The sequence below is a fragment of the Rhizophagus irregularis genome, chromosome 10 (assembly GCF_026210795.1).
Source record: "Rhizophagus irregularis chromosome 10, complete sequence".
Lineage (NCBI taxonomy): Eukaryota > Fungi > Glomeromycota > Glomeromycetes > Glomerales > Glomeraceae > Rhizophagus > Rhizophagus irregularis.
Genome location: NC_089438.1, coordinates 2,665,680 through 2,684,209, shown reverse-complemented (window position 1 = coordinate 2,684,209; position 18,530 = coordinate 2,665,680). Strand labels below are relative to the sequence as shown.

The 18,530-nt window shown below is 32.0% G+C and overlaps 4 protein-coding genes across 4 annotated transcripts; 3 read left to right on the top strand and 1 right to left on the bottom strand.

The window, feature by feature from the left end:
• Positions 1 to 1,203: 1,203 nt before the first annotated feature.
• Positions 1,204 to 1,857, bottom strand: OCT59_002095 (uncharacterized protein; the record flags this gene model as incomplete). The annotated part of the gene is made up of 1 exon (XM_066144263.1): positions 1,204 to 1,857. The coding sequence occupies one exon, from the start codon at positions 1,855 to 1,857 to the stop codon at positions 1,204 to 1,206; it is 654 nt and encodes a 217-aa protein (XP_065995443.1).
• A 1,666-nt stretch (positions 1,858 to 3,523) lies between these two features.
• Positions 3,524 to 4,885, top strand: OCT59_002094 (uncharacterized protein; the record flags this gene model as incomplete). The annotated part of the gene is made up of 5 exons (XM_066144262.1): positions 3,524 to 3,598; positions 3,753 to 4,243; positions 4,321 to 4,412; positions 4,580 to 4,767; positions 4,880 to 4,885. 5 exons carry the CDS (start codon positions 3,524 to 3,526, stop codon positions 4,883 to 4,885), a joined length of 852 nt encoding a protein of 283 aa, XP_065995442.1.
• A 796-nt stretch (positions 4,886 to 5,681) lies between these two features.
• Positions 5,682 to 5,885, top strand: OCT59_002093 (uncharacterized protein; the record flags this gene model as incomplete). Its single annotated transcript, XM_066144261.1, has 1 exon — positions 5,682 to 5,885. The coding sequence occupies one exon, from the start codon at positions 5,682 to 5,684 to the stop codon at positions 5,883 to 5,885; it is 204 nt and encodes a 67-aa protein (XP_065995441.1).
• An 8,559-nt stretch (positions 5,886 to 14,444) lies between these two features.
• Positions 14,445 to 17,226, top strand: OCT59_002092 (uncharacterized protein; the record flags this gene model as incomplete). Its single annotated transcript, XM_066144260.1, has 19 exons — positions 14,445 to 14,447; positions 14,752 to 14,784; positions 14,982 to 15,015; positions 15,217 to 15,250; positions 15,329 to 15,361; positions 15,445 to 15,478; positions 15,788 to 15,809; positions 15,889 to 15,909; positions 16,004 to 16,046; positions 16,112 to 16,137; positions 16,224 to 16,260; positions 16,335 to 16,367; positions 16,454 to 16,488; positions 16,577 to 16,612; positions 16,688 to 16,720; positions 16,809 to 16,844; positions 16,933 to 16,964; positions 17,053 to 17,088; positions 17,176 to 17,226. 19 exons carry the CDS (start codon positions 14,445 to 14,447, stop codon positions 17,224 to 17,226), a joined length of 612 nt encoding a protein of 203 aa, XP_065995440.1.
• Between the last annotated feature and the right edge of the window lie 1,304 nt (positions 17,227 to 18,530).

Genomic DNA, 18,530 nt, shown 5'->3' with positions numbered 1-18,530 from the left:
GTCGATCTAAATCCTCTTCATTATCCACCTCGCAATTCCTAAGAATAAGCAGTGCATTGGATCTACAATAATAAAACGAATTGGGTCAAAGTACGGCAATCGAAGTAACTCCGACCACCTAACCCCTTTTTCACTAACAAAATTCTTTCTTGAATTGGTGGAATTGCAACTTCGCCATGCAAGAGCATTCCGACGATGTTTGGTCGAATCACGAGTAATGAACCAATTCTCCATATCCTCCATACCTGCAAAATTATGTTGGTGGTCTTCATAATTTGCTCGTTTCATACACCGATGGCAAGAAACCAAAGCTGAAATATGCCCGCATATTTTTTGAGCAGCAGGGATATCGCACGAAATTAGTACTAAAGCCGCACGAATATTTTTCCCGTTTTGGCACTCAAATGTTCGATTTAAAGTTATTCCACTCCATAGTAACTCTAATTCATTGACAATAGGCGCAATATAATGATTAATCTTGTGCAAGCTTACTTCGTTCGGTCCTGGTAGTAGACTGAGAACCAGCAAATTTTCGCGCTTGAACCGAATGTCATGGGGTAAATTACAGACAGCCGCGTGAAATACCCCCCCGATGCCTATAAAATGTACCATTGTAGGGTTGGAACCAATCAAGGTTTATCATTAGTCCTAGATGTGAATTGGCTACTTCTGGTCGGAAAAATTTGGCTGAATTTTCATCGTCAGTTTCTCTTAATGTTTTCCAGATTTGACCGTCATATATATCGGTCAGTATGTTATCGAATTGTCGACGATTTGACCAATGTCGAAGTAACCGTTCAAAGTGAGGCCGACGATATAGAGTTTCCAATTGTTGATGAATTGGTACAAACGGATATATTAATTCTGGCTTTTTAACCTCTCTCTCAGCCAAGACCGTTTGACACGATTTCGTCCTTCGAGACGCAGAATTTGGAAATTCGACGTGACTGCATCTTATGATACCGATACTGTCATTTTTTTGAATTTCGTCCATGTCTGTCTTATTATATAATTTATGACATTTCGGACATGGCACGAAACTATGGAAACGATCTTTCAGGCCAAGTTGAATTCTTGCCAGATATAGAGAGTCAGGAAAGCTATCGTAAATGTCTCCACCGATTTCTTTTAACACTATTTTCATGAATTTTAGTTGAGATTCGGTCGCTGTTTCAGGGAGATTGAACTTTTTTCGAAAGGTCATTATCCACAATAAAATCCATGAAAATTTATCATCATTGTCGTTTTTTCTTCCTCTTGATATGATTTAAAATCTGGTGGTGAATAATTTTCAAAAGTATCGGCAAAAGTTTCATCATCTGACTCATTGCCATCAGAAGAAGAAGTATCAGTATGTTGTTTATAATCAGAATTGCTCAAATCTTCTGTTCCTGAATGTTTGAGCATAGTTTGTGGGCGATTTGCGTAGCTTCTTGTACGTCTTCGAGGTAAAAAAATATATTCATTTTTGTTATATTCTGGAGTTGTCAAATTATCTTTTTCATTTAATGGAATTGTTGTCGAATCTTCTTCTAAAGGAGTTATTACCGAAATCTCTTCATTTAATGGAGGTACCAAAATATCTTCATTTATCGGATTTTCTTCTAACGAAGTTATTGTTGAATCCTCTTCTTGATTAATTAGTAACAATGAAGCCAAACCACTATTAAGATTCGAGTCAGTTGTGTTTTCTGCTGCTTCATGAAGCATTTTGGTTCGTGTTATAACCAGTTTTCCATTACATTTGTCACAATAACAAGGGACTTTGGTTCTTTTTTTGCTAAACCTTCTAGAAGATAGTCGGTTTGCTATCCTTTCCGAACCCATAATTTGATTAATCGATCTTCTTCTCATCATGTTTTATAAAATTTGATAAAGAATCGGTTATAATTAATATGTACTTTAAAATTTAACGAAACTTTGACAAATGAAGTCAATTTTTCTCTTGAAAATTAAAATTTTATGAAATTTTTTTTTTAGTTTGAAAATTTCGGTTAAATTTAATCCGTTAGTAATTGATTTAATAAAAGTTTAATTTCGAGATTTCGATTAATTAAATTTTCAATCATGAGAATTTTTTTTAATTTGAAAATTTCGGTTAAATTTGATTTGTTAGTAATTGATTTAATAAAAGTTTAATTTCGAGATTTCGATTAATTAAATTTTCAATCATGAGAATTTTTTTTAATTTGAAAATTTCGGTTAAATTTGATCTGTTAGTAATTGATTTAATAAAAGTTTAATTTCGAGATTTCGATTAATTAAATTTTCAATCATGAGAATTTTTTTTAATTTGAAAATTTCAGTTAAATTTAATCCGTTAGTAATTGATTTAATAAAAGTTTAATTTCGAGATTTCGATTAATTAAATTTTCAATCATGAGAATTTTTTTTAATTTGAAAATTTTGGTTAAATTTGATCTGTTAGTAATTGATTTAATAAAAGTTTAATTTCGAGATTTCGATTAATTAAATTTTCAATCATGAAATTTTTTTTAATTTGAAAATTTCGGTTAAATTTAATCCGTTAGTAATTGATTTAATAAAAGTTTAATTTCGAGATTTCGATTAATTAAATTTTCAATCATGAGAAATTTTTTTTTAATTTGAAAATTTCGGTTAAATTTGATCTGTTAGTAATTGATTTAATAAAAGTTTAATTTCGAGATTTCGATTAATTAAATTTTCAATCATGAGAATTTTTTTAATTTGAAAATTTTGGTTAAATTTGATCTGTTAGTAATTGATTTAATAAAAGTTTAATTTCGAGATTTCGATTAATTAAATTTTCAATCATGAGAATTTTTTTTAATTTGAAAATTTTGGTTAAATTTGATCTGTTAGTAATTGATTTAATAAAAGTTTAATTTCGAGATTTCGATTAATTAAATTTTCAATCATGAGAATTTTTTTTAATTTGAAAATTTCGGTTAAATTTAATCCGTTAGTAATTGATTTAATAAAAGTTTAATTTCGAGATTTCGATTAATTAAATTTTCAATCATGAGAATTTTTTTTAGTTTGAAAATTTCGGTTAAATTTAATCCGTTAGTAATTGATTTGATAAAAGTTTAATTTCGAGATTTCGATTAATTAAATTTTCAATCATGAGAATTTTTTTTAATTTAAAAATTTCGGTTAAATTTGATCCGTTAGTAATTGATTTGATAAAAGTAATAAAAGTCTAATTTCGATTAAACTTTTTTTAACGATTAATTAACTTTTAAATCAAATTTCGGTTTTATTTTTATCAAATAGACTTTTTCCCAGGAAAGCTTATTTTGAATTTTGAATTTATAAAGCTCCATCAATCGAATTTTTTTCGCAAAAATAATTTTATTTTTTCGATAAACAATTCTCGTAATTTTTATAAAATTTTTATAAAATCTGCAATACATTTTTATATTGATTGTCAAACGTAACTTTTATATAAATCGAACAATATTTTTTGTCATTTTGAAAGAAAGTTCTACTTTATTTACTAATTTTACTATTCTTCTGTTTATTAAAATCTCTATAAAGAATGAAACGATCTGGAAAAAAAAGTGTCGAAAAAAGTCGTCAAGAGTCTCACAAACAAACTTCTTCACAGGAATTTGTAAGTTCCGATTCTCCCAAACAAACGTCGATATCGAAATAACAATCCGCAGCTTCGGATCCGGTTCTATCAAAACTCAAAAACAAGCGTCGAAACAGGAATCCGCAGCTTCCAGTTCCGGTTCTACCAAAACTCAAAAACAAGTGTGAAACAGGAATCCGCAGCTTCCGGTTCCGGTTCTATCAAAACTCAAAAACAAACGTTGAAACAGGAATCCGCAGCTTCCGGTTCCGGTTCTACCAAAACTCAAAAACAAACGTCGAAACAGAAATCTGCAGCTTCCGGTTCCGGTTCTACCAAAACTCAAAAACAAACATCAAAACAGAAATCCGCAGCTTCCGGTTCCGGTTCTACCAAAACTCAAAAACAAACGTCGAAACAGGAATCCGCAGCTTCCGGTTCTGGTTCTATCAAAACTCAAAAACAAACGTCGAAACAACAATCCGCAGCTTCCGGTACCGGTTCTATCAAAACTCAAAAACAAACGTCGATACCAGAAGCTTCGGAAGATAATGGGCCATTTCGCTTAGTGGTACCATCCAGCTTGTACTCGCAACAAAGCAGGATGGTACCACCAATTCGTAATGTAACCGTACATAGGGAATTAACGCCCATTACACTATCAGCCAACCATATAGGAGCAATGTACATAGGGAATTAACGCCCATTACACGCACCACCGAACCGTATAGGAGCAATGTACGCATCGCCGAACCGTATAGGAGCAATGTACGCACCGCCGAACCATATAGGAGAGAATTAACGCCAATTATACGTGAACCTTATAGTAGTAATTGGACTAGAGATGTAAATGGTGAGCTACAATTGACTTTTGTATTCATTTTAGAGTTCTGGTCGACTTTAACGTTTTTTTAGAAACGTATGATCTCTGAGAAGAAAATGCCTACTTACGGGGAAGAATCGACGAATTAAATCGGTAACTCGATAATGCAAATGGCGAGTTGCATGACCTACGGCTAGACGTTGGCCAATTACAATCGTATAACAATATACTTAGTCAGGAAAACGACGGCTTGCGTCACCGACATTCATCTGACCTTCAAGATATCGAATTTGAAGAGGATCAACGACCAACAAAGCGTAGGAAAGGAAAAAATCTTGTGCGCGATTTTGAAGATGAAATGGAAGTAGATGAAGAAGAAGCTAGGGTTCGTCCAAAAATCCTCTTTCAATGTATGCTTTTAACGCTCGCTAAACCGATATTTTGTACAATTTAGGCCGAGATGAAGACGATTCTAAAAACTTTTCCGATTGAACTAGAATTAAAATACGATGAAAAGTTTACCAGTGAGTCGAATGATGAAATTCTTCGACAGGTTATACCTCGACTAATTGAAGCGATGAAGCCAAGGTATACTCCACGATACAGGCAAGTCAAGTCTTGGCTTTCCGCTTTACATAAACATCGCAGAGTGCGCTTGTTATATAAACAACGCGGCACTTTAGACAAAGTTAATCGCCGTCTACATCGAAACAATCGGTTAAATGAGGTAAATAATTTCTTTATTATTTCAAAAAAAAAAAATCTCATCATTCGTCGAAACTTTAAATATAGAAAAAGGCACGTCGAGTTAAAGGCGCAAAATCGCTTTTCGACAAAAATGACGAAAAACTGGAGAATTATGATCGAAAAGAACTTTTGAATGTTTTAAGTGATAACCGATATCACTCTCCAGAGTATTCTGAATTGGATGAGGAGCAACCAGACGGTAAAAGACATATCAATGTTTATAATCCGTCTTGGAAATCTGAAGAGGTTCGATAACTTATTTTCGCATTTTTTATTTTTTATTTTTTATTTGTATTATTTTTTTCGTAATAGGATTGATTTTTTTTCTAATAATAGTTAATAGATTTATTACGAAATGTCTTGGACCAACACGCTTTCTCTCTTCAATCTGCACAATTGATACGAACGCGAAATTATGACGATGAGATATATAATATCGTCTCTCGTCATCCACGAGGTGCTCCAAATTGGACCTATGTGGAGCAGAATACGCCGGCCGATACCGACTTTTCTGAGCCGGAGACGCCGATTCAAACGATGGAGAATCTAATAATGGCGGAAGATGCGGAAGTGTCGGCGGAGATGCACGAAATAGTGGTAATAGAAGATTCGGAACCAACGGGAATGGAAGAATTGGAACCAACGGAAATGGAAGAATTGGAACCAACGGGAGTGGAAGAATCGGAACCAATGGGAGTGGAAGAATCGCCGGAAACGGAAGATGAAACAGACAAATGGTATAAATTTGTACTTTAATTTTTGTTTGAGTTTTTATTATACTAACTTTTTTTTCGAATTTTAGATTGTGAATTCGTCGGTTTTTTTTGGATTTTTTTTTGAAAATTATGGGATTTTTTGTGGAATTGTGGATTGAATTTTTTTTTATTTTCGTAGGAAATTTTTATTAATTTAGTATTATTTCGTATTATTTTCGTATTGTTTACGTATTATTTACGTATTATTTTTGTATTATTGTTGTAGGAAATTTTTATTATTTTCGTATTATTTTAGTATTATTTTCGTAGGAAATTTTTATTATTTTAGTATTATTTTCGTATTATTTTCATATTATTTTTGTATTATTTTCGTAGGAAATTTTTATTATTTTAGTATTATTTCGTATTATTTTAGTATTATTTTCGTATTATTTTAGTATTATTGTTGTAGGAAATTTTTATTATTTTCGTATTATTTTAGTATTATTTTCGTAGGAAATTTTTACTATTTTTGTAGGAAATTTTTGCGATTTAATTGATTTAATTAAAATAATTGGTAAATCAATCGAAATAAAATCGGTTTTAAAACTTAAATTTGCTAAATTTCGTCAAAATTATTATGGTCGATTTTATTTATTTTTGCAAATCGGCAAATTAAATCAATATCGATTTTTAAACGAATAGTCGATTGTTTATGACGAATTTCATTTGCATGGCAGGTTCAAATTTTATTGATATGTACAGCCGATTTTTTTAACTAATTCCGAAACTTTGCCAATTTCTAATTGCGAGTGGCAGGTGTTACGGTGCAAATCGTCCATAAAATTAGTTGCCGATTTTTTTGGTACTGATCGGCTAATGTCAGACCGAATTTTGTCCAACATTCGGCAATTTAAAATTTTGCCGAAATGGACTATTCTGACCAGTGATACTCTTAAAGTACGATATGGTGAAAAAATCCAGTTATATTATACAGATACAGATTCACTTCTCATACAAATCCAAACTGAGGATATTAATGCAGACCTCATAGATATGGCAGACCAATTTGACTTTAGTGATTATCCTAAAGATCATCCTGTACGAAAAGCATTAGGTGATAAAACTGACATAAATATGAAAATCCCAGGGAAATTTAAGGATGAATGTAATGGAGCAGTTATAGCAGAATTTATTGGCCTCTGTCCCAAAATGTACTCCATTCTCAAGGTAGGGGATGAGACCACCAATCCGAAACATGGTATCCGTAAGGCTAAAGGTGTCCCCTCAAAGGTAGTTAAAAAGAGTTCCACCATGAGCGGTATAATAAGGCACTCTTTGATCCTAAACATAATGATACAGTCACCTTTAGAGCAATCCGATCTGATAGACATGCCATAAATGTTATAGAAATGTCGAAGGTGGGGTTATCCCGCTCCTATGGATGATAAAAAATGGATTGCACAAGATAATATCACAATATATGCACATGGAGATTATAGGATACCACAACTTGAAAATTAATATAATATATGAGTAGGAGGCAGCATAGTATCAGATGGCACAACTAATAATTCTTCTCGAGTAAAGATTTTTTTAGGTCCATCAGATAACCTATATATAACCGGCTGCCCATTAACAACTGTGGAAGATTCAATTGTATAAACTTTAGTAGACCATATTGGATCAGTTGCATGTCTCCTACCTTGGTAATCTGAGTTATCAAGTAAGTATCTCACAAGAGAACCAGCTGGTAAACGTATTTCTTCTGCACCTACAGGTCTATCCTTCCGAATTTTTGAAGGTAGTGCATACATTTGATCTTTCTGGATTGCCTCAACTGGAGACATACCTAGCAGACGAGTATTAGAATTATTTAGCTCATTCACAATATCAGAAAGGTTCTTAACCCAGGCAGTATTCACACCTTCTGTAAGGAGTTCCTTTACATCCTGTATTTTAAATAGCCTCTCTGCTAAAGTTCGATTATACCGTTCAACAATAGCCTGACTCTTATGAGTAGTACCCACCCGAATACGCACACCTTTTTCATCCATTAATCGGATAACTTCATACTTAAATTCTGATCCTCCATCTACTTGTAAAACTCTTGGCCAAATAAGCGGGTAGTCTGCTTTACTATAAATCTTTTTAAATGCCTTAGCAACACGTGCAGAGCTGCAATCTTCTAGAGGTACTGAAGCTTTATATCGGCTAGCAACATCTACAATATTCAGACAGTATTTATGCAGCTTTCTATCTACAGTATCATAGGGCATATATAAGATATCTGCTTGATGATACATATTTGGTCGAGTAATCTTATTAAAAGAAACCTGTGGAACATACTTGGGTATAGGTGAGTGTATTTGCCATATAGCCTGTTTATGCAACCACTCTGTAATATCAGATATGTTAAAATTATGGCCTTCAGCTTGCACTTTAGCCCAAAGTTTTCAGGAGTACGATAATATCCACATGGATGGTAATAGATTTGTTGAAGGATATAATTTTGTTCGATTTGTTTATTAAATGTAGGGTCTATAAAAATCTGTGGAACTGGCAATGGAAGATACATCGTTAAAGACACAGATTACAAAGCTTGCACATACATTGCAATCACAAGAGCAATATATAAAATACCTGTATGGTGTAATCGAGGGTAATGAATATGAGATAGAAGAACTTAGGCAAAAAAATGCTGAGTTGCGTGCAAAGCTTAAGAAAGCATTAAAAACGGCATCACTAAAGGAGAAAGGGCTTCAAGCATTAGAACGTCAGCTGATTAAAGTTGATACTCTAAATATTCAACTCAAAGATCGAATAAAAGAACTTGCTAATAGACAACGGAAAAACATGGCAGCAATTCCTCCTGACTCTATTACAGAAATCTTAAATAATCGGACAACTATAGCAAATAGTGTAGCTGGTATTCGTATTCACCTTGATCGTACAACTATAGCAGCACACCCTCATATAAATCATTTATTTAACACTGCAAATGATAGTCTTGATGCCATTATCCGATATGCTAATGAGTTGCGAAATATTATAGAAGATCAAGATAATATGGAGGATAGACTTGAAGGTTTGTTAGATGATGCACATAACCATGAAGAATATTTTAGACAAGAACTTAATAATACACGTGCTACTATACTGAGAACAAGACGTACCTATGAGGATGCATATGCAAATGAAGTGCGTCATCGCCAACATTGGGAAGTCCTTGCACAAAATACTCAGATCCAATTGGCTAACATTCAGGCTCAATTTGCTAACAGTCAAATCCAACTAGCTAATGTCCAGAGAGAACGTGATGAGAGTAGAAGAAATGCTCATAGATTATTACAGCGCTATAATACTGAAACAGAGCGAAGTAGAAGGCGGACTAATGGTATCATTCAGCAAGCTCGAGCATGGAAAGGGCAATTTTTAAACTGTCGCAATCATGGACAAAATTTGCAAAATCAGGTCAATAATTTGAATCAACAGATTCTAGCATTACAAAATAACCCTCCGATAATACAACAACCGATAATGGCAGGATATGCACCTAAAAAATTTAGAGGAGCATCTGGTGAAGATCCAGAACTTTGGCTTCAAGAATTCAGGCAATGGTGTGAGTCTGCTGGACTTGATCCTGCTGCTAATACTAGAACTCGTGTTAGAATTCATGGGGTCTTTGAAACTTTATTTGAAGATGATGCTAGAGATTGGTATGAAACACATATCAAAGGAAAAAATTGGGAATGTGTAAATCTTCTGGATAATATTGGTGTAGCTAACCTTGGTGCTGTTAATAGTATGAATAATGGTGCTATAGCAGGTGTAGCTGCAAATCAATTTCGTGGAGGGGCTGGTGCATTACATGGACAAGCAGCTGCAGTTAATACTATTACTAGTGCTAATTTTATACCTAATCATACTGTATGGGATAAAGATTGGTCAATAGCCAAGGGTCGTCCTACTGATTTAGCTGTTAATAATCCTAATGCTAATAATGGGGGTACAATTGTAGCTCCTGGGATACGTATTGGACAATTAATATATCGTTTTAAGCATTACTTCCCTACTATAACATCTGAAAAGTCTAAGCTTGCATTTAATGCTATTGTTCAGGGTAGTGATACTGTAAGCCGATTCTATTCTAAATTACGAAGAATGGTTAGACTTGCATATCCAACTCTTCCAGAGGCAAACCAGAATGAATTAGTATGACAACAGTTCTTAAATGGTCTTTCCCGTGAAAATCAGATGGAAGCACGACGTATTGGTTTGGAAAATTCTGTTGCATCTATCCTGAATAAATTGGAAGAAATTGAGAGATATAAGACAGATATAGCACTTGCTTCTATCTCTACACATACTCCTATAGTTACATACCTGGGTCCAACTTTAGCAGATATTGAGAATCTTATAAATTCTAAAATTCCTATAACTACGGCTAGATCATCTGCAGTACCAGTACCATCTTCTAGTCCACTTTCAAGTCCTCAAAATGATACATCATTTCAGAGATTACTTGCTTTAGCATATAAATTAGGTCTTCCAAGAGATGTCGATATAAGCAAAGTAACCCTTAGTGATCTTGAAATATTCATTGATACAGAACTTAATAAAAAATTACCACCTGACCATATTTACCATGGTAATCAGGTATTTGGTATGAGCTCAGGTACACGCAAACCAAAGAAATCAAAGAAATGCTCAAGTTGTGGAAAATCTGGTCATACTAAGAGTTCCTGTCCAAAATCTAAGAAGGGGAAGAGGAAAACAAATTATGCACATGACTCCTCTGATTCCTCTAACTCTTCTGATGCCTCTGACTCCTCTGACTTCTCTGATAGTGATTCAGACTCTGGACATGCCTGCTATGGATTAAAAAAAAAGCCTACAGAAAGGAAACGTGTTGATAAAAAGCCTACTGATAAGAAAAAATCACAACTTGAAAGGCAACGTATTATCTTTGAGGTTTTTATACAACTCTTAAAGCTTCTGGTTCAATCCTTTGTTAATGCTGTACCAAAAAAGACTATTATATCCACTTACAATGCTCTGAATGCTGAATTTATTAATTATAAAGAACCAGTACTCAGTCAGCTTAAAGGAGAACCCTCAATAAAAACATGTGAAAAAGTTTGGGATAATGTTAAGGACCTTTTCACATCTATCCTTCATCCTATGATTTCGGTTGTAACTAATAGTATGGCTGCAAATTTAATCCGTGAAAATGATGATGTTATATGTAATAATGACTTATGGTCTTCTATAGCAGGTATTGGAATTGTTAACCGCAAGTCTGCTAGTGATGTAGTCACTATTAAGACCAAAGTAGTCGCACCTGAGAGTGAAAAATCTTTAGTTATTCCTACAACAATTTTCAATACTGGTTCTGATAGTTCTCTAATATCTAACAATATCGTGAAACGCCTAAATCTTGATGTTGATAGAAGTAATGCTCCTGACCTTAGTGGTGTTGCAAAAAAATCTGATACTATTGGGACAGTATATGGTCTTGGTATTCTTGTGTATGATGGGAAGAACTCTAAAAAAATCGAAGATGACTTCATGGTTGTTAAGAGTGATAAGGACTTTTTATTGCTAGGTGTACCTTGGATTGATCGTGCTAATGTCATTCTAGATTTTCAAAATCGGCAACTGACCATCCCTCTATCATCACGTAAGAAAATTACCATTCCAATTTCTCTACATAAACGGAAAACTAATGTGACTTCCTTGCAAATGGATACTATTGACTTAAAAAAAATTCACACTCTCGAGGAAGATTAACCTGTCATCTATGTGGAGCAAATTTTGATTTTCCCTCTAAGTTAAAGCGTCATCTTGCTAGAAAAAGTCCATGTATTTCCCAAATTTCTGTGGCAGTAGTGGGCAGTGATGGGCAGTAACAGGCAGTGCCCAAATTTTTTCGGCAGTGACGGGTAGTAACAGGGCAGTGCCCAAATTTTTTTGACAGTAACGGGCAGTAACAAGGCAGTGCCCAAATTTTTGGCAGTTACTAGTCTTTGGCTCTTTGCAAATATTACATTTACGTGTTACTCTGATTTCTAGGTCTTTACGGGTTTCTATGAGTTTATCAATGGCATTTCCCTTGTCAAAATATCTCTGACTACATCTGATATCTAGCTTTTGAAGGTTTGGTAATATATGCAGGATTTCACTTAGCAAATCTCTAACGTCACCTTTTCCACCATAGTATTGATAATCTATTATGCTAAGTTCCTGGATATTGGGACAAGTTTGTAGCATTTTTACAATACAAATGGGCCATAATTAGTTTTGTAAGATGTTTATACATTTAGAACTCCTTCACATTATAGCGGTTATAAAGGTCTACTTCACCCCATAGGAGAGAGTTTGCTACTACAGCCCATTTTCGACACACTAATGCATATCTTTGAAGATAATATCAACGGTAGTAAGTGCCTTCATATGTAGTTTTGAATATCTTTTCTAAAAGTTCAGTAGGTAAGCTATTATTTGTCATGGTATCTTGTATAAGATATTGATGAAGAAGTTTTATTTAATTAGATTTTTTCTTAGGATAAGATAATTTGAATATTTCTTTTCTTTCAATAGAAAAAACTAGATATGATTACTTTTAGTGAACTTACTTCATCTCTTACTGTTACTGAATTTAAGATCAATGTTGAAGGACTTGATTACGCCATGCTTGGTAATAAGCTTGAACCTACTAAGGATGTTATTGCCATTAATAGCAACTTTATTCATAAAGCTTTTGAGGGTTATGAGCAGTACTTGTCTAAACCAAAAGGTGAGAGGCGTTGCAGACGAAGTACACCTGACAATCCGTTAAATAGACGGCGACGTACAGGAGATGGTAGCACTTTTAATGCATGCATTGAGTTTGTTATCATCTTAGCTGATACTGTACATACTATTCGTTATTTTCCTAAATCTGGTAGTATACAAGTTTTCGGGTCTTTTGATCCTGTTGCTATCTTCTTACGTTACCTTTCTGAATGTTCCCTACCTGAATTTTCTTTTGTAGAACTTGTGGGTGAAAATAAGGCTCTCCTGCGCAATTATAAATTTGTGATTAATATTGGGGGTGATAAGTTTATTAATCTTTCTACCTTAGCATATGCTTTAGAGTCTATAGATGGTATTCATGAGATTCTTCCCTTTCCGATAAAGTATATTAAGAATGATGCAGGTGATATTCATTCTAAAATTGCTATAATATTTACTTCAAAGATTCTGGTACATATTTAGCCTAAATCTGGTAAGGTTAATATATTTGGCACTAAGACTGAATTGGATGCTGATATGATTTATAAGTTCTTACAGAAGTTATTCTCTAATCCATATGATTTTGGGGATTTTATTTGTGATGCACCTATTCCAGATTGTGAGAGGTAAAAAAATGGTTTCACTGAGAACTAAAAACCCTCTATTTGTAAAATCCAGCAATCACATTCCTGACTTCTTGTTGGCATAAGACATTCGTCACATAGAGTTATAGCCAACTCATTTTTTAGCCTATCCAGTTAACTGGTCAAAATAGTCCAAATCGGCCAAAATTTGGCCAGCCGATTTTAGGCTGAATTTTAGTCTAAAGCTAGACGAACTTTAGCCGATTTTTTGGCTGCAGTTCGCTGCCACTCGCCTAAAGTTTGGCTTAGAATTTCGACCAAAGTTCGGTTAGCATTCGAAATAACTTTCGGTCAAGTTTGGATGTAAATAATAATGCATTTCATCCAAATTTCGAATTGCCAAATGTTGAAGGAATTTTGTTCTAATTTTAGCCGATTTTTAATTATTTAAATTCTGAATTTATATTTTATTCTTTTAAATGTAATTTAATTTAATTTAAATTATTTCAATTATACAAATTGTACATAATATATATACATCTATTGCTAATTTATTACTATAGTATTTACCATCCGAATGCTATCTGAAAAATAAAGTCAACCTAAAAACCGATGATACTTACAATGATACCTACATAATAGACAAAAAAAGAAACAAAATTAAAAAAAACTTAAAAAAAAGTTTGAAATGAATTGCTTCAAAACTTACCAATTTATTTCAATCAAAAAATCCTACTGAAAAGTCGCCAATGTCCGAACTGATACCTTGAAACTTACCAATTCCAAGACCCAAAGCCGAAGGTACAATACCTACAAAAAGAAGAAAAAAGAAAAAAAAATATGTAAGTTTCGATTACACTGGTCGAAATCATTTCTTTCGGCATTAATACCTTTCGTCAAAAGTTCATCATTGTCATCACGTGATTCGTCAAACATTCGGCCAATTACAAAAATCGAAAAAAAATTTAGCATAAATCAACTGGTCGATTTTTGGTCGATTTTTGATTGAGTTGTAACATAAAAAAATCCATAAATCGACCAATACTATTTTTTTATTAATTTTTATTAACAACAACAATCAACTTAAAAACTTTTTTGACGATTTTTAACCAATTTTTTATAATTAATTTAATATCAATAACGGCAGATCACTGTACTAAGCCGCAGTTACAGTAATTAGTTGATCTATTACCGAATTTAGACTATTAAATAATAGTTTAAACTATTTCGAAAAAAAATTTTTTCTTTTTCTAAACAAAATGGTTTTAAACGTTTCAAAAATTTTTTTTTTGTTCAATTTTTTATCGGACCATTAGTTAGTTAATGTTCCGATTTTTAATATTTTTATTTTTTTACGAAACATTTCGTTAAATTTTTTCTATTGGAATGTTAATCAACACTCCATTTTTTTAATATTTTTTCGCGAAACGTTCTTTAACATTTCATTTGATTTTTTTTTACATTTTCAATCAGAACGTCAGTTAACGTTCCGATTTTTTAATTTTTTTTACAAAACTGTTATTTTAAAGAAAACGTTTCTAACGTTTTTTTTATACTTTTATATAGGAAATCAGTTCCAGCGTGGATACTGTTTTCCAGGTAAAGTTTCGAAAGATTTTCGAAACTTTCTTTAAAAAAAAACGTTTTATACTAAAAAACGTTTTTTTTATTATATTTTTTGTGTAGAAAATCGGTTCCGGCGTGAATACTGATATTCCAGGTAAAGTTTCGAAAAAAATTTTCGAAACTTTCTTTAATAAAACGTTTTAATAAAACGTTTTTTTATTTTTGTATAGGAAATCGGCTCCAGCGTGGACGCTGATATTCCAGGTAAGTTTTGAAACAAAATGTTTCGAAACTTCTTTAAAACGTTTTTTAATAAAAAAAAATGTTTTTTTTTATTTTTTTTATATAGGAAATCGGCTTCAGCGTGGACGCCGATATTCCAGTTAAGTTTTGAAACTAAAGTTTTGAAACTTTCTTAAAAAACGTTTTTTAATAAAAAAAACGTTTTTTTTTATTTTTATTTAGGAATTCGGTTCCGGTGTGGATACCGATATTCCAGGTAAAGTTTCGAAAAAAATTTTTCGAAACTTCTTTAATAAAACATTTTTAATAAAACGTTTTTTTTATTTTTGTATAGGAAATCGGCTTCAGCGTGGACGCCAATATTCCAGTTAAGTTTCGAAACTAAAGTTTCGAAACTTCAATAAAACGTTTTTTAATAAAAAAAAATGTTTTTTTTTTATTTTTATTTAGGAATTCGGTTCCGGCATGGATACCGATATTCCAGGTAAGTTTCGAAACAAATGTTTCGAAACTTCTTTAAAAACGTTTTTTATATTAAAAAACGTTATTTTTTTATTTTATTGTATAGGAAATCGGCTCCAACGTGGACGCCGATATTCCAGATAAGTTTCGAACGATTTTCGAAACTTCTTTAAAAAAAAACATTTTTAACATTTTTTTTTATATTTAATTGTAGGGCTATCGGTTCCAGCTTGGATACCGAACCCCAAGATTAGTTTCGAAAAATTTCGAAACTATAATAAAAAAACGTTAATTTTTAACGTTTTTTTTTTTTTGTAGGGATCGGTTCTAGCGTGAATACCGAAATCCTAAAGGTAAGTTTCGAAGAGATTTCGAAACTATCTTTTTTTTTAAAGGAACGATTTACTAATCGTTTCTTTCTTTTTTTTGTAGGTACGGAAAAAACCAAGATTCGTAAGTATATACGAATCTTTGATTTTGTTTTTTTTTTTGTTTTTTTTAATATTAATGAACGGTTACTAATAACCGTTCTTTTCATTTTTTATAGGTTCGGGTGGGCTTCCGAAGAATGAAAACCCAAAGATTCGTAAGTACGAATCTTTAATTTTTTTTTATTTATTATATTTTTTTGATTTTTTTTTCTTCTATTTTGTAGGTTTTGGCTTCGCGTTAGATATATAGGTAAGTTTCGAAGCGAAGGAATCAAAACTCTTTAAATAAATTATTTTTTTTAAATTTTTTTTTATTTTTTTTCTTCTATTTTGTAGGTTTCGGCTTTCGGTTCTTTAAGCGTTGGATATATGGGTAAGTTTCGAAGTAAGACTTCGAAACTTTTTTTGAAAAAAATTATTTTTAACTTTTTTTCTTCCATTTTGTAGGTTCGGCCTTTGGTTCTTGGGCATTGGATATGGGTAAGTTTCGAAGTAAAATTTCAAAACTTTTTTTAAAAAAAATTAATTTTTTAATTTTATTTTAATTTTTTTTTTCTATTTTGTAGATTTCGGCTTTCGGTTCTTGGGCTTTGGATATATGGTAAGTTTTGAAGTTAAACTTCGAAACTTTTTTTAAAAAAAATTAATTTTTTTAATTTTATTTTAATTTTTTTTTTTCTATTTTGTAGATTTCGGCTTTCGGTTCTTGGGCTTTGGATATATGGGTAAGTTTTGAAGTTAAACTTCGAAACTTTAAAAAAAATTGTTTTTTTTAATTGTTTCTTTTTTCTATTTTGTAGGTTTCTTTCAGTTCTTAGGCGTTGGATATATAGGTAGGTTTTGAAGTGAAATACTTCACACTTCGAAACTTTTTATAAAAAAAAAAATTTTTTTTAATTTTTTCTTTTTTCTATTTTGTAGATTTCGGCTTTCGGTTCTTAGGTGTTGGATATATAGGTGAGTTTCGAAGTGAAATACTTCACACTTCGAAACTTTTTTTAAAAAAAATAATTTTTTTTAATTTTTTCTTTCTTCTATTTTGTAGGTTCTTTCGGTTATTGGGCTTTGGATATATGGGTAAGTTTCGAAGTAAAAACTTCGAAACTTTTTTTAAAAAAAATTATTTTTTTTAATATTTTTAAATTTTTTATCTTCAATTTTGTAGATTTCGGCTTTCGGTTCTTGGGCGTTGAATATATGGGTAAGTTTTAAAGTTAAAGCTTCGAAACTTTCTTTTAAAAAAGTATTTTTTTTAATATTTTTAAATTTTTTATCTTCAATTTTGTAGATTTTGGCTTTCGGTTCTTGGGTTTGGATGTACGTGAATAACTTTGGATGAGTGGATGATGGTGGATGATGGTGGACGATGGAGATGTGGATGATGTGGATGATGGTTTATGGTGGTTGACGATGGTTGACAATGGATGGTGAATGGTGAATGGTGAATGGTGAATGGTGAATGGTAGATAGTGGATGGTGGATGGTAGGTGTAAATAGACAGATACTGTAGATATTAGATATTTAATATGATAATTTTTAATGTGTAATTTTAATAAAGCGAAATAATAAAATATAATCAATTGATTGTTATTACAAAATTAAATATAAGCTAAATACATAAAAATCATTAACAATTAGACAAAATTAGACTTAATTTCGTCTAACATTCGGCAATTTGAAATTTGGACGAATGTCTAATAAAGGTTGACGAATAGTTTATTTCCGATTTTTCAATAAATTTTTGCCAATTTGTGATTGCCAAGTGGCAGGCGAACTGTGCAAATCGTCCATTTTAATTTTGACAATTTTTTTGGCAATGATCGGCCAAAATTAGACCAACTTTCGTCCAACATTCATCAATTTGAAATTTGGACGAAATGGACTATTCTGACCAGTGTTATTATCCATCCAAAACCAAAGAAAGGAAGCCGGTATCTAAAAAAGAAAAAAAAAGTTAAAGCAAGTTTTTAAAAAAAAAACCGAAAACAATAAGTTTCGAAAGAAAAGACTTTTGAAACTTGCCAAAGCCTAAGATCAAAGCCGATACGTACCTAAAAAAAAAGCTAGACAAAAAAAAATAAGCTTCGAACTTAATGATCCAAAGCATAATGTTGAAGCTGATGCATACCTAATCAAACTAAAGCGCAAAATCGAAGCCGATACTCACCTAAAAAAGAAAAAAAAAGAGTTTCAGTTGAAACTCACCCGTAAAAAGACGAAAGTTAATAATATGATAAAGTTTCGATAAAAAATTAACAAAAAAATTTCCAACGAAACTCACCTGTAGATCCAATATCCGGGCGAAATACCTACAAAAAAAAGACGAAAGTTAATATGATAACGTTTCGATAAAAAATTAACAAAAAAATTTCCAACGAAACTCACCTGTAGATTCAAGATTTGGGCGAAATACCTACAAAAAAAAAGACGAAAGTTAATAATATGATAAAGTTTCGGTCAAAAAATTGAGTTTAGTTTGAAACTAACCGATAGACGAAACATTGAGAAACGTTTTGACGTTCAAAACTGCTTTCGGTTAATCATATGTGTTTCCTGCAAAATAATGCAAAAGAACTTTTTTAATTAATTATAATTAAAAAACACCTCACATTTCCTGTTTCTTATCTTAAAGCCCGATTTCGT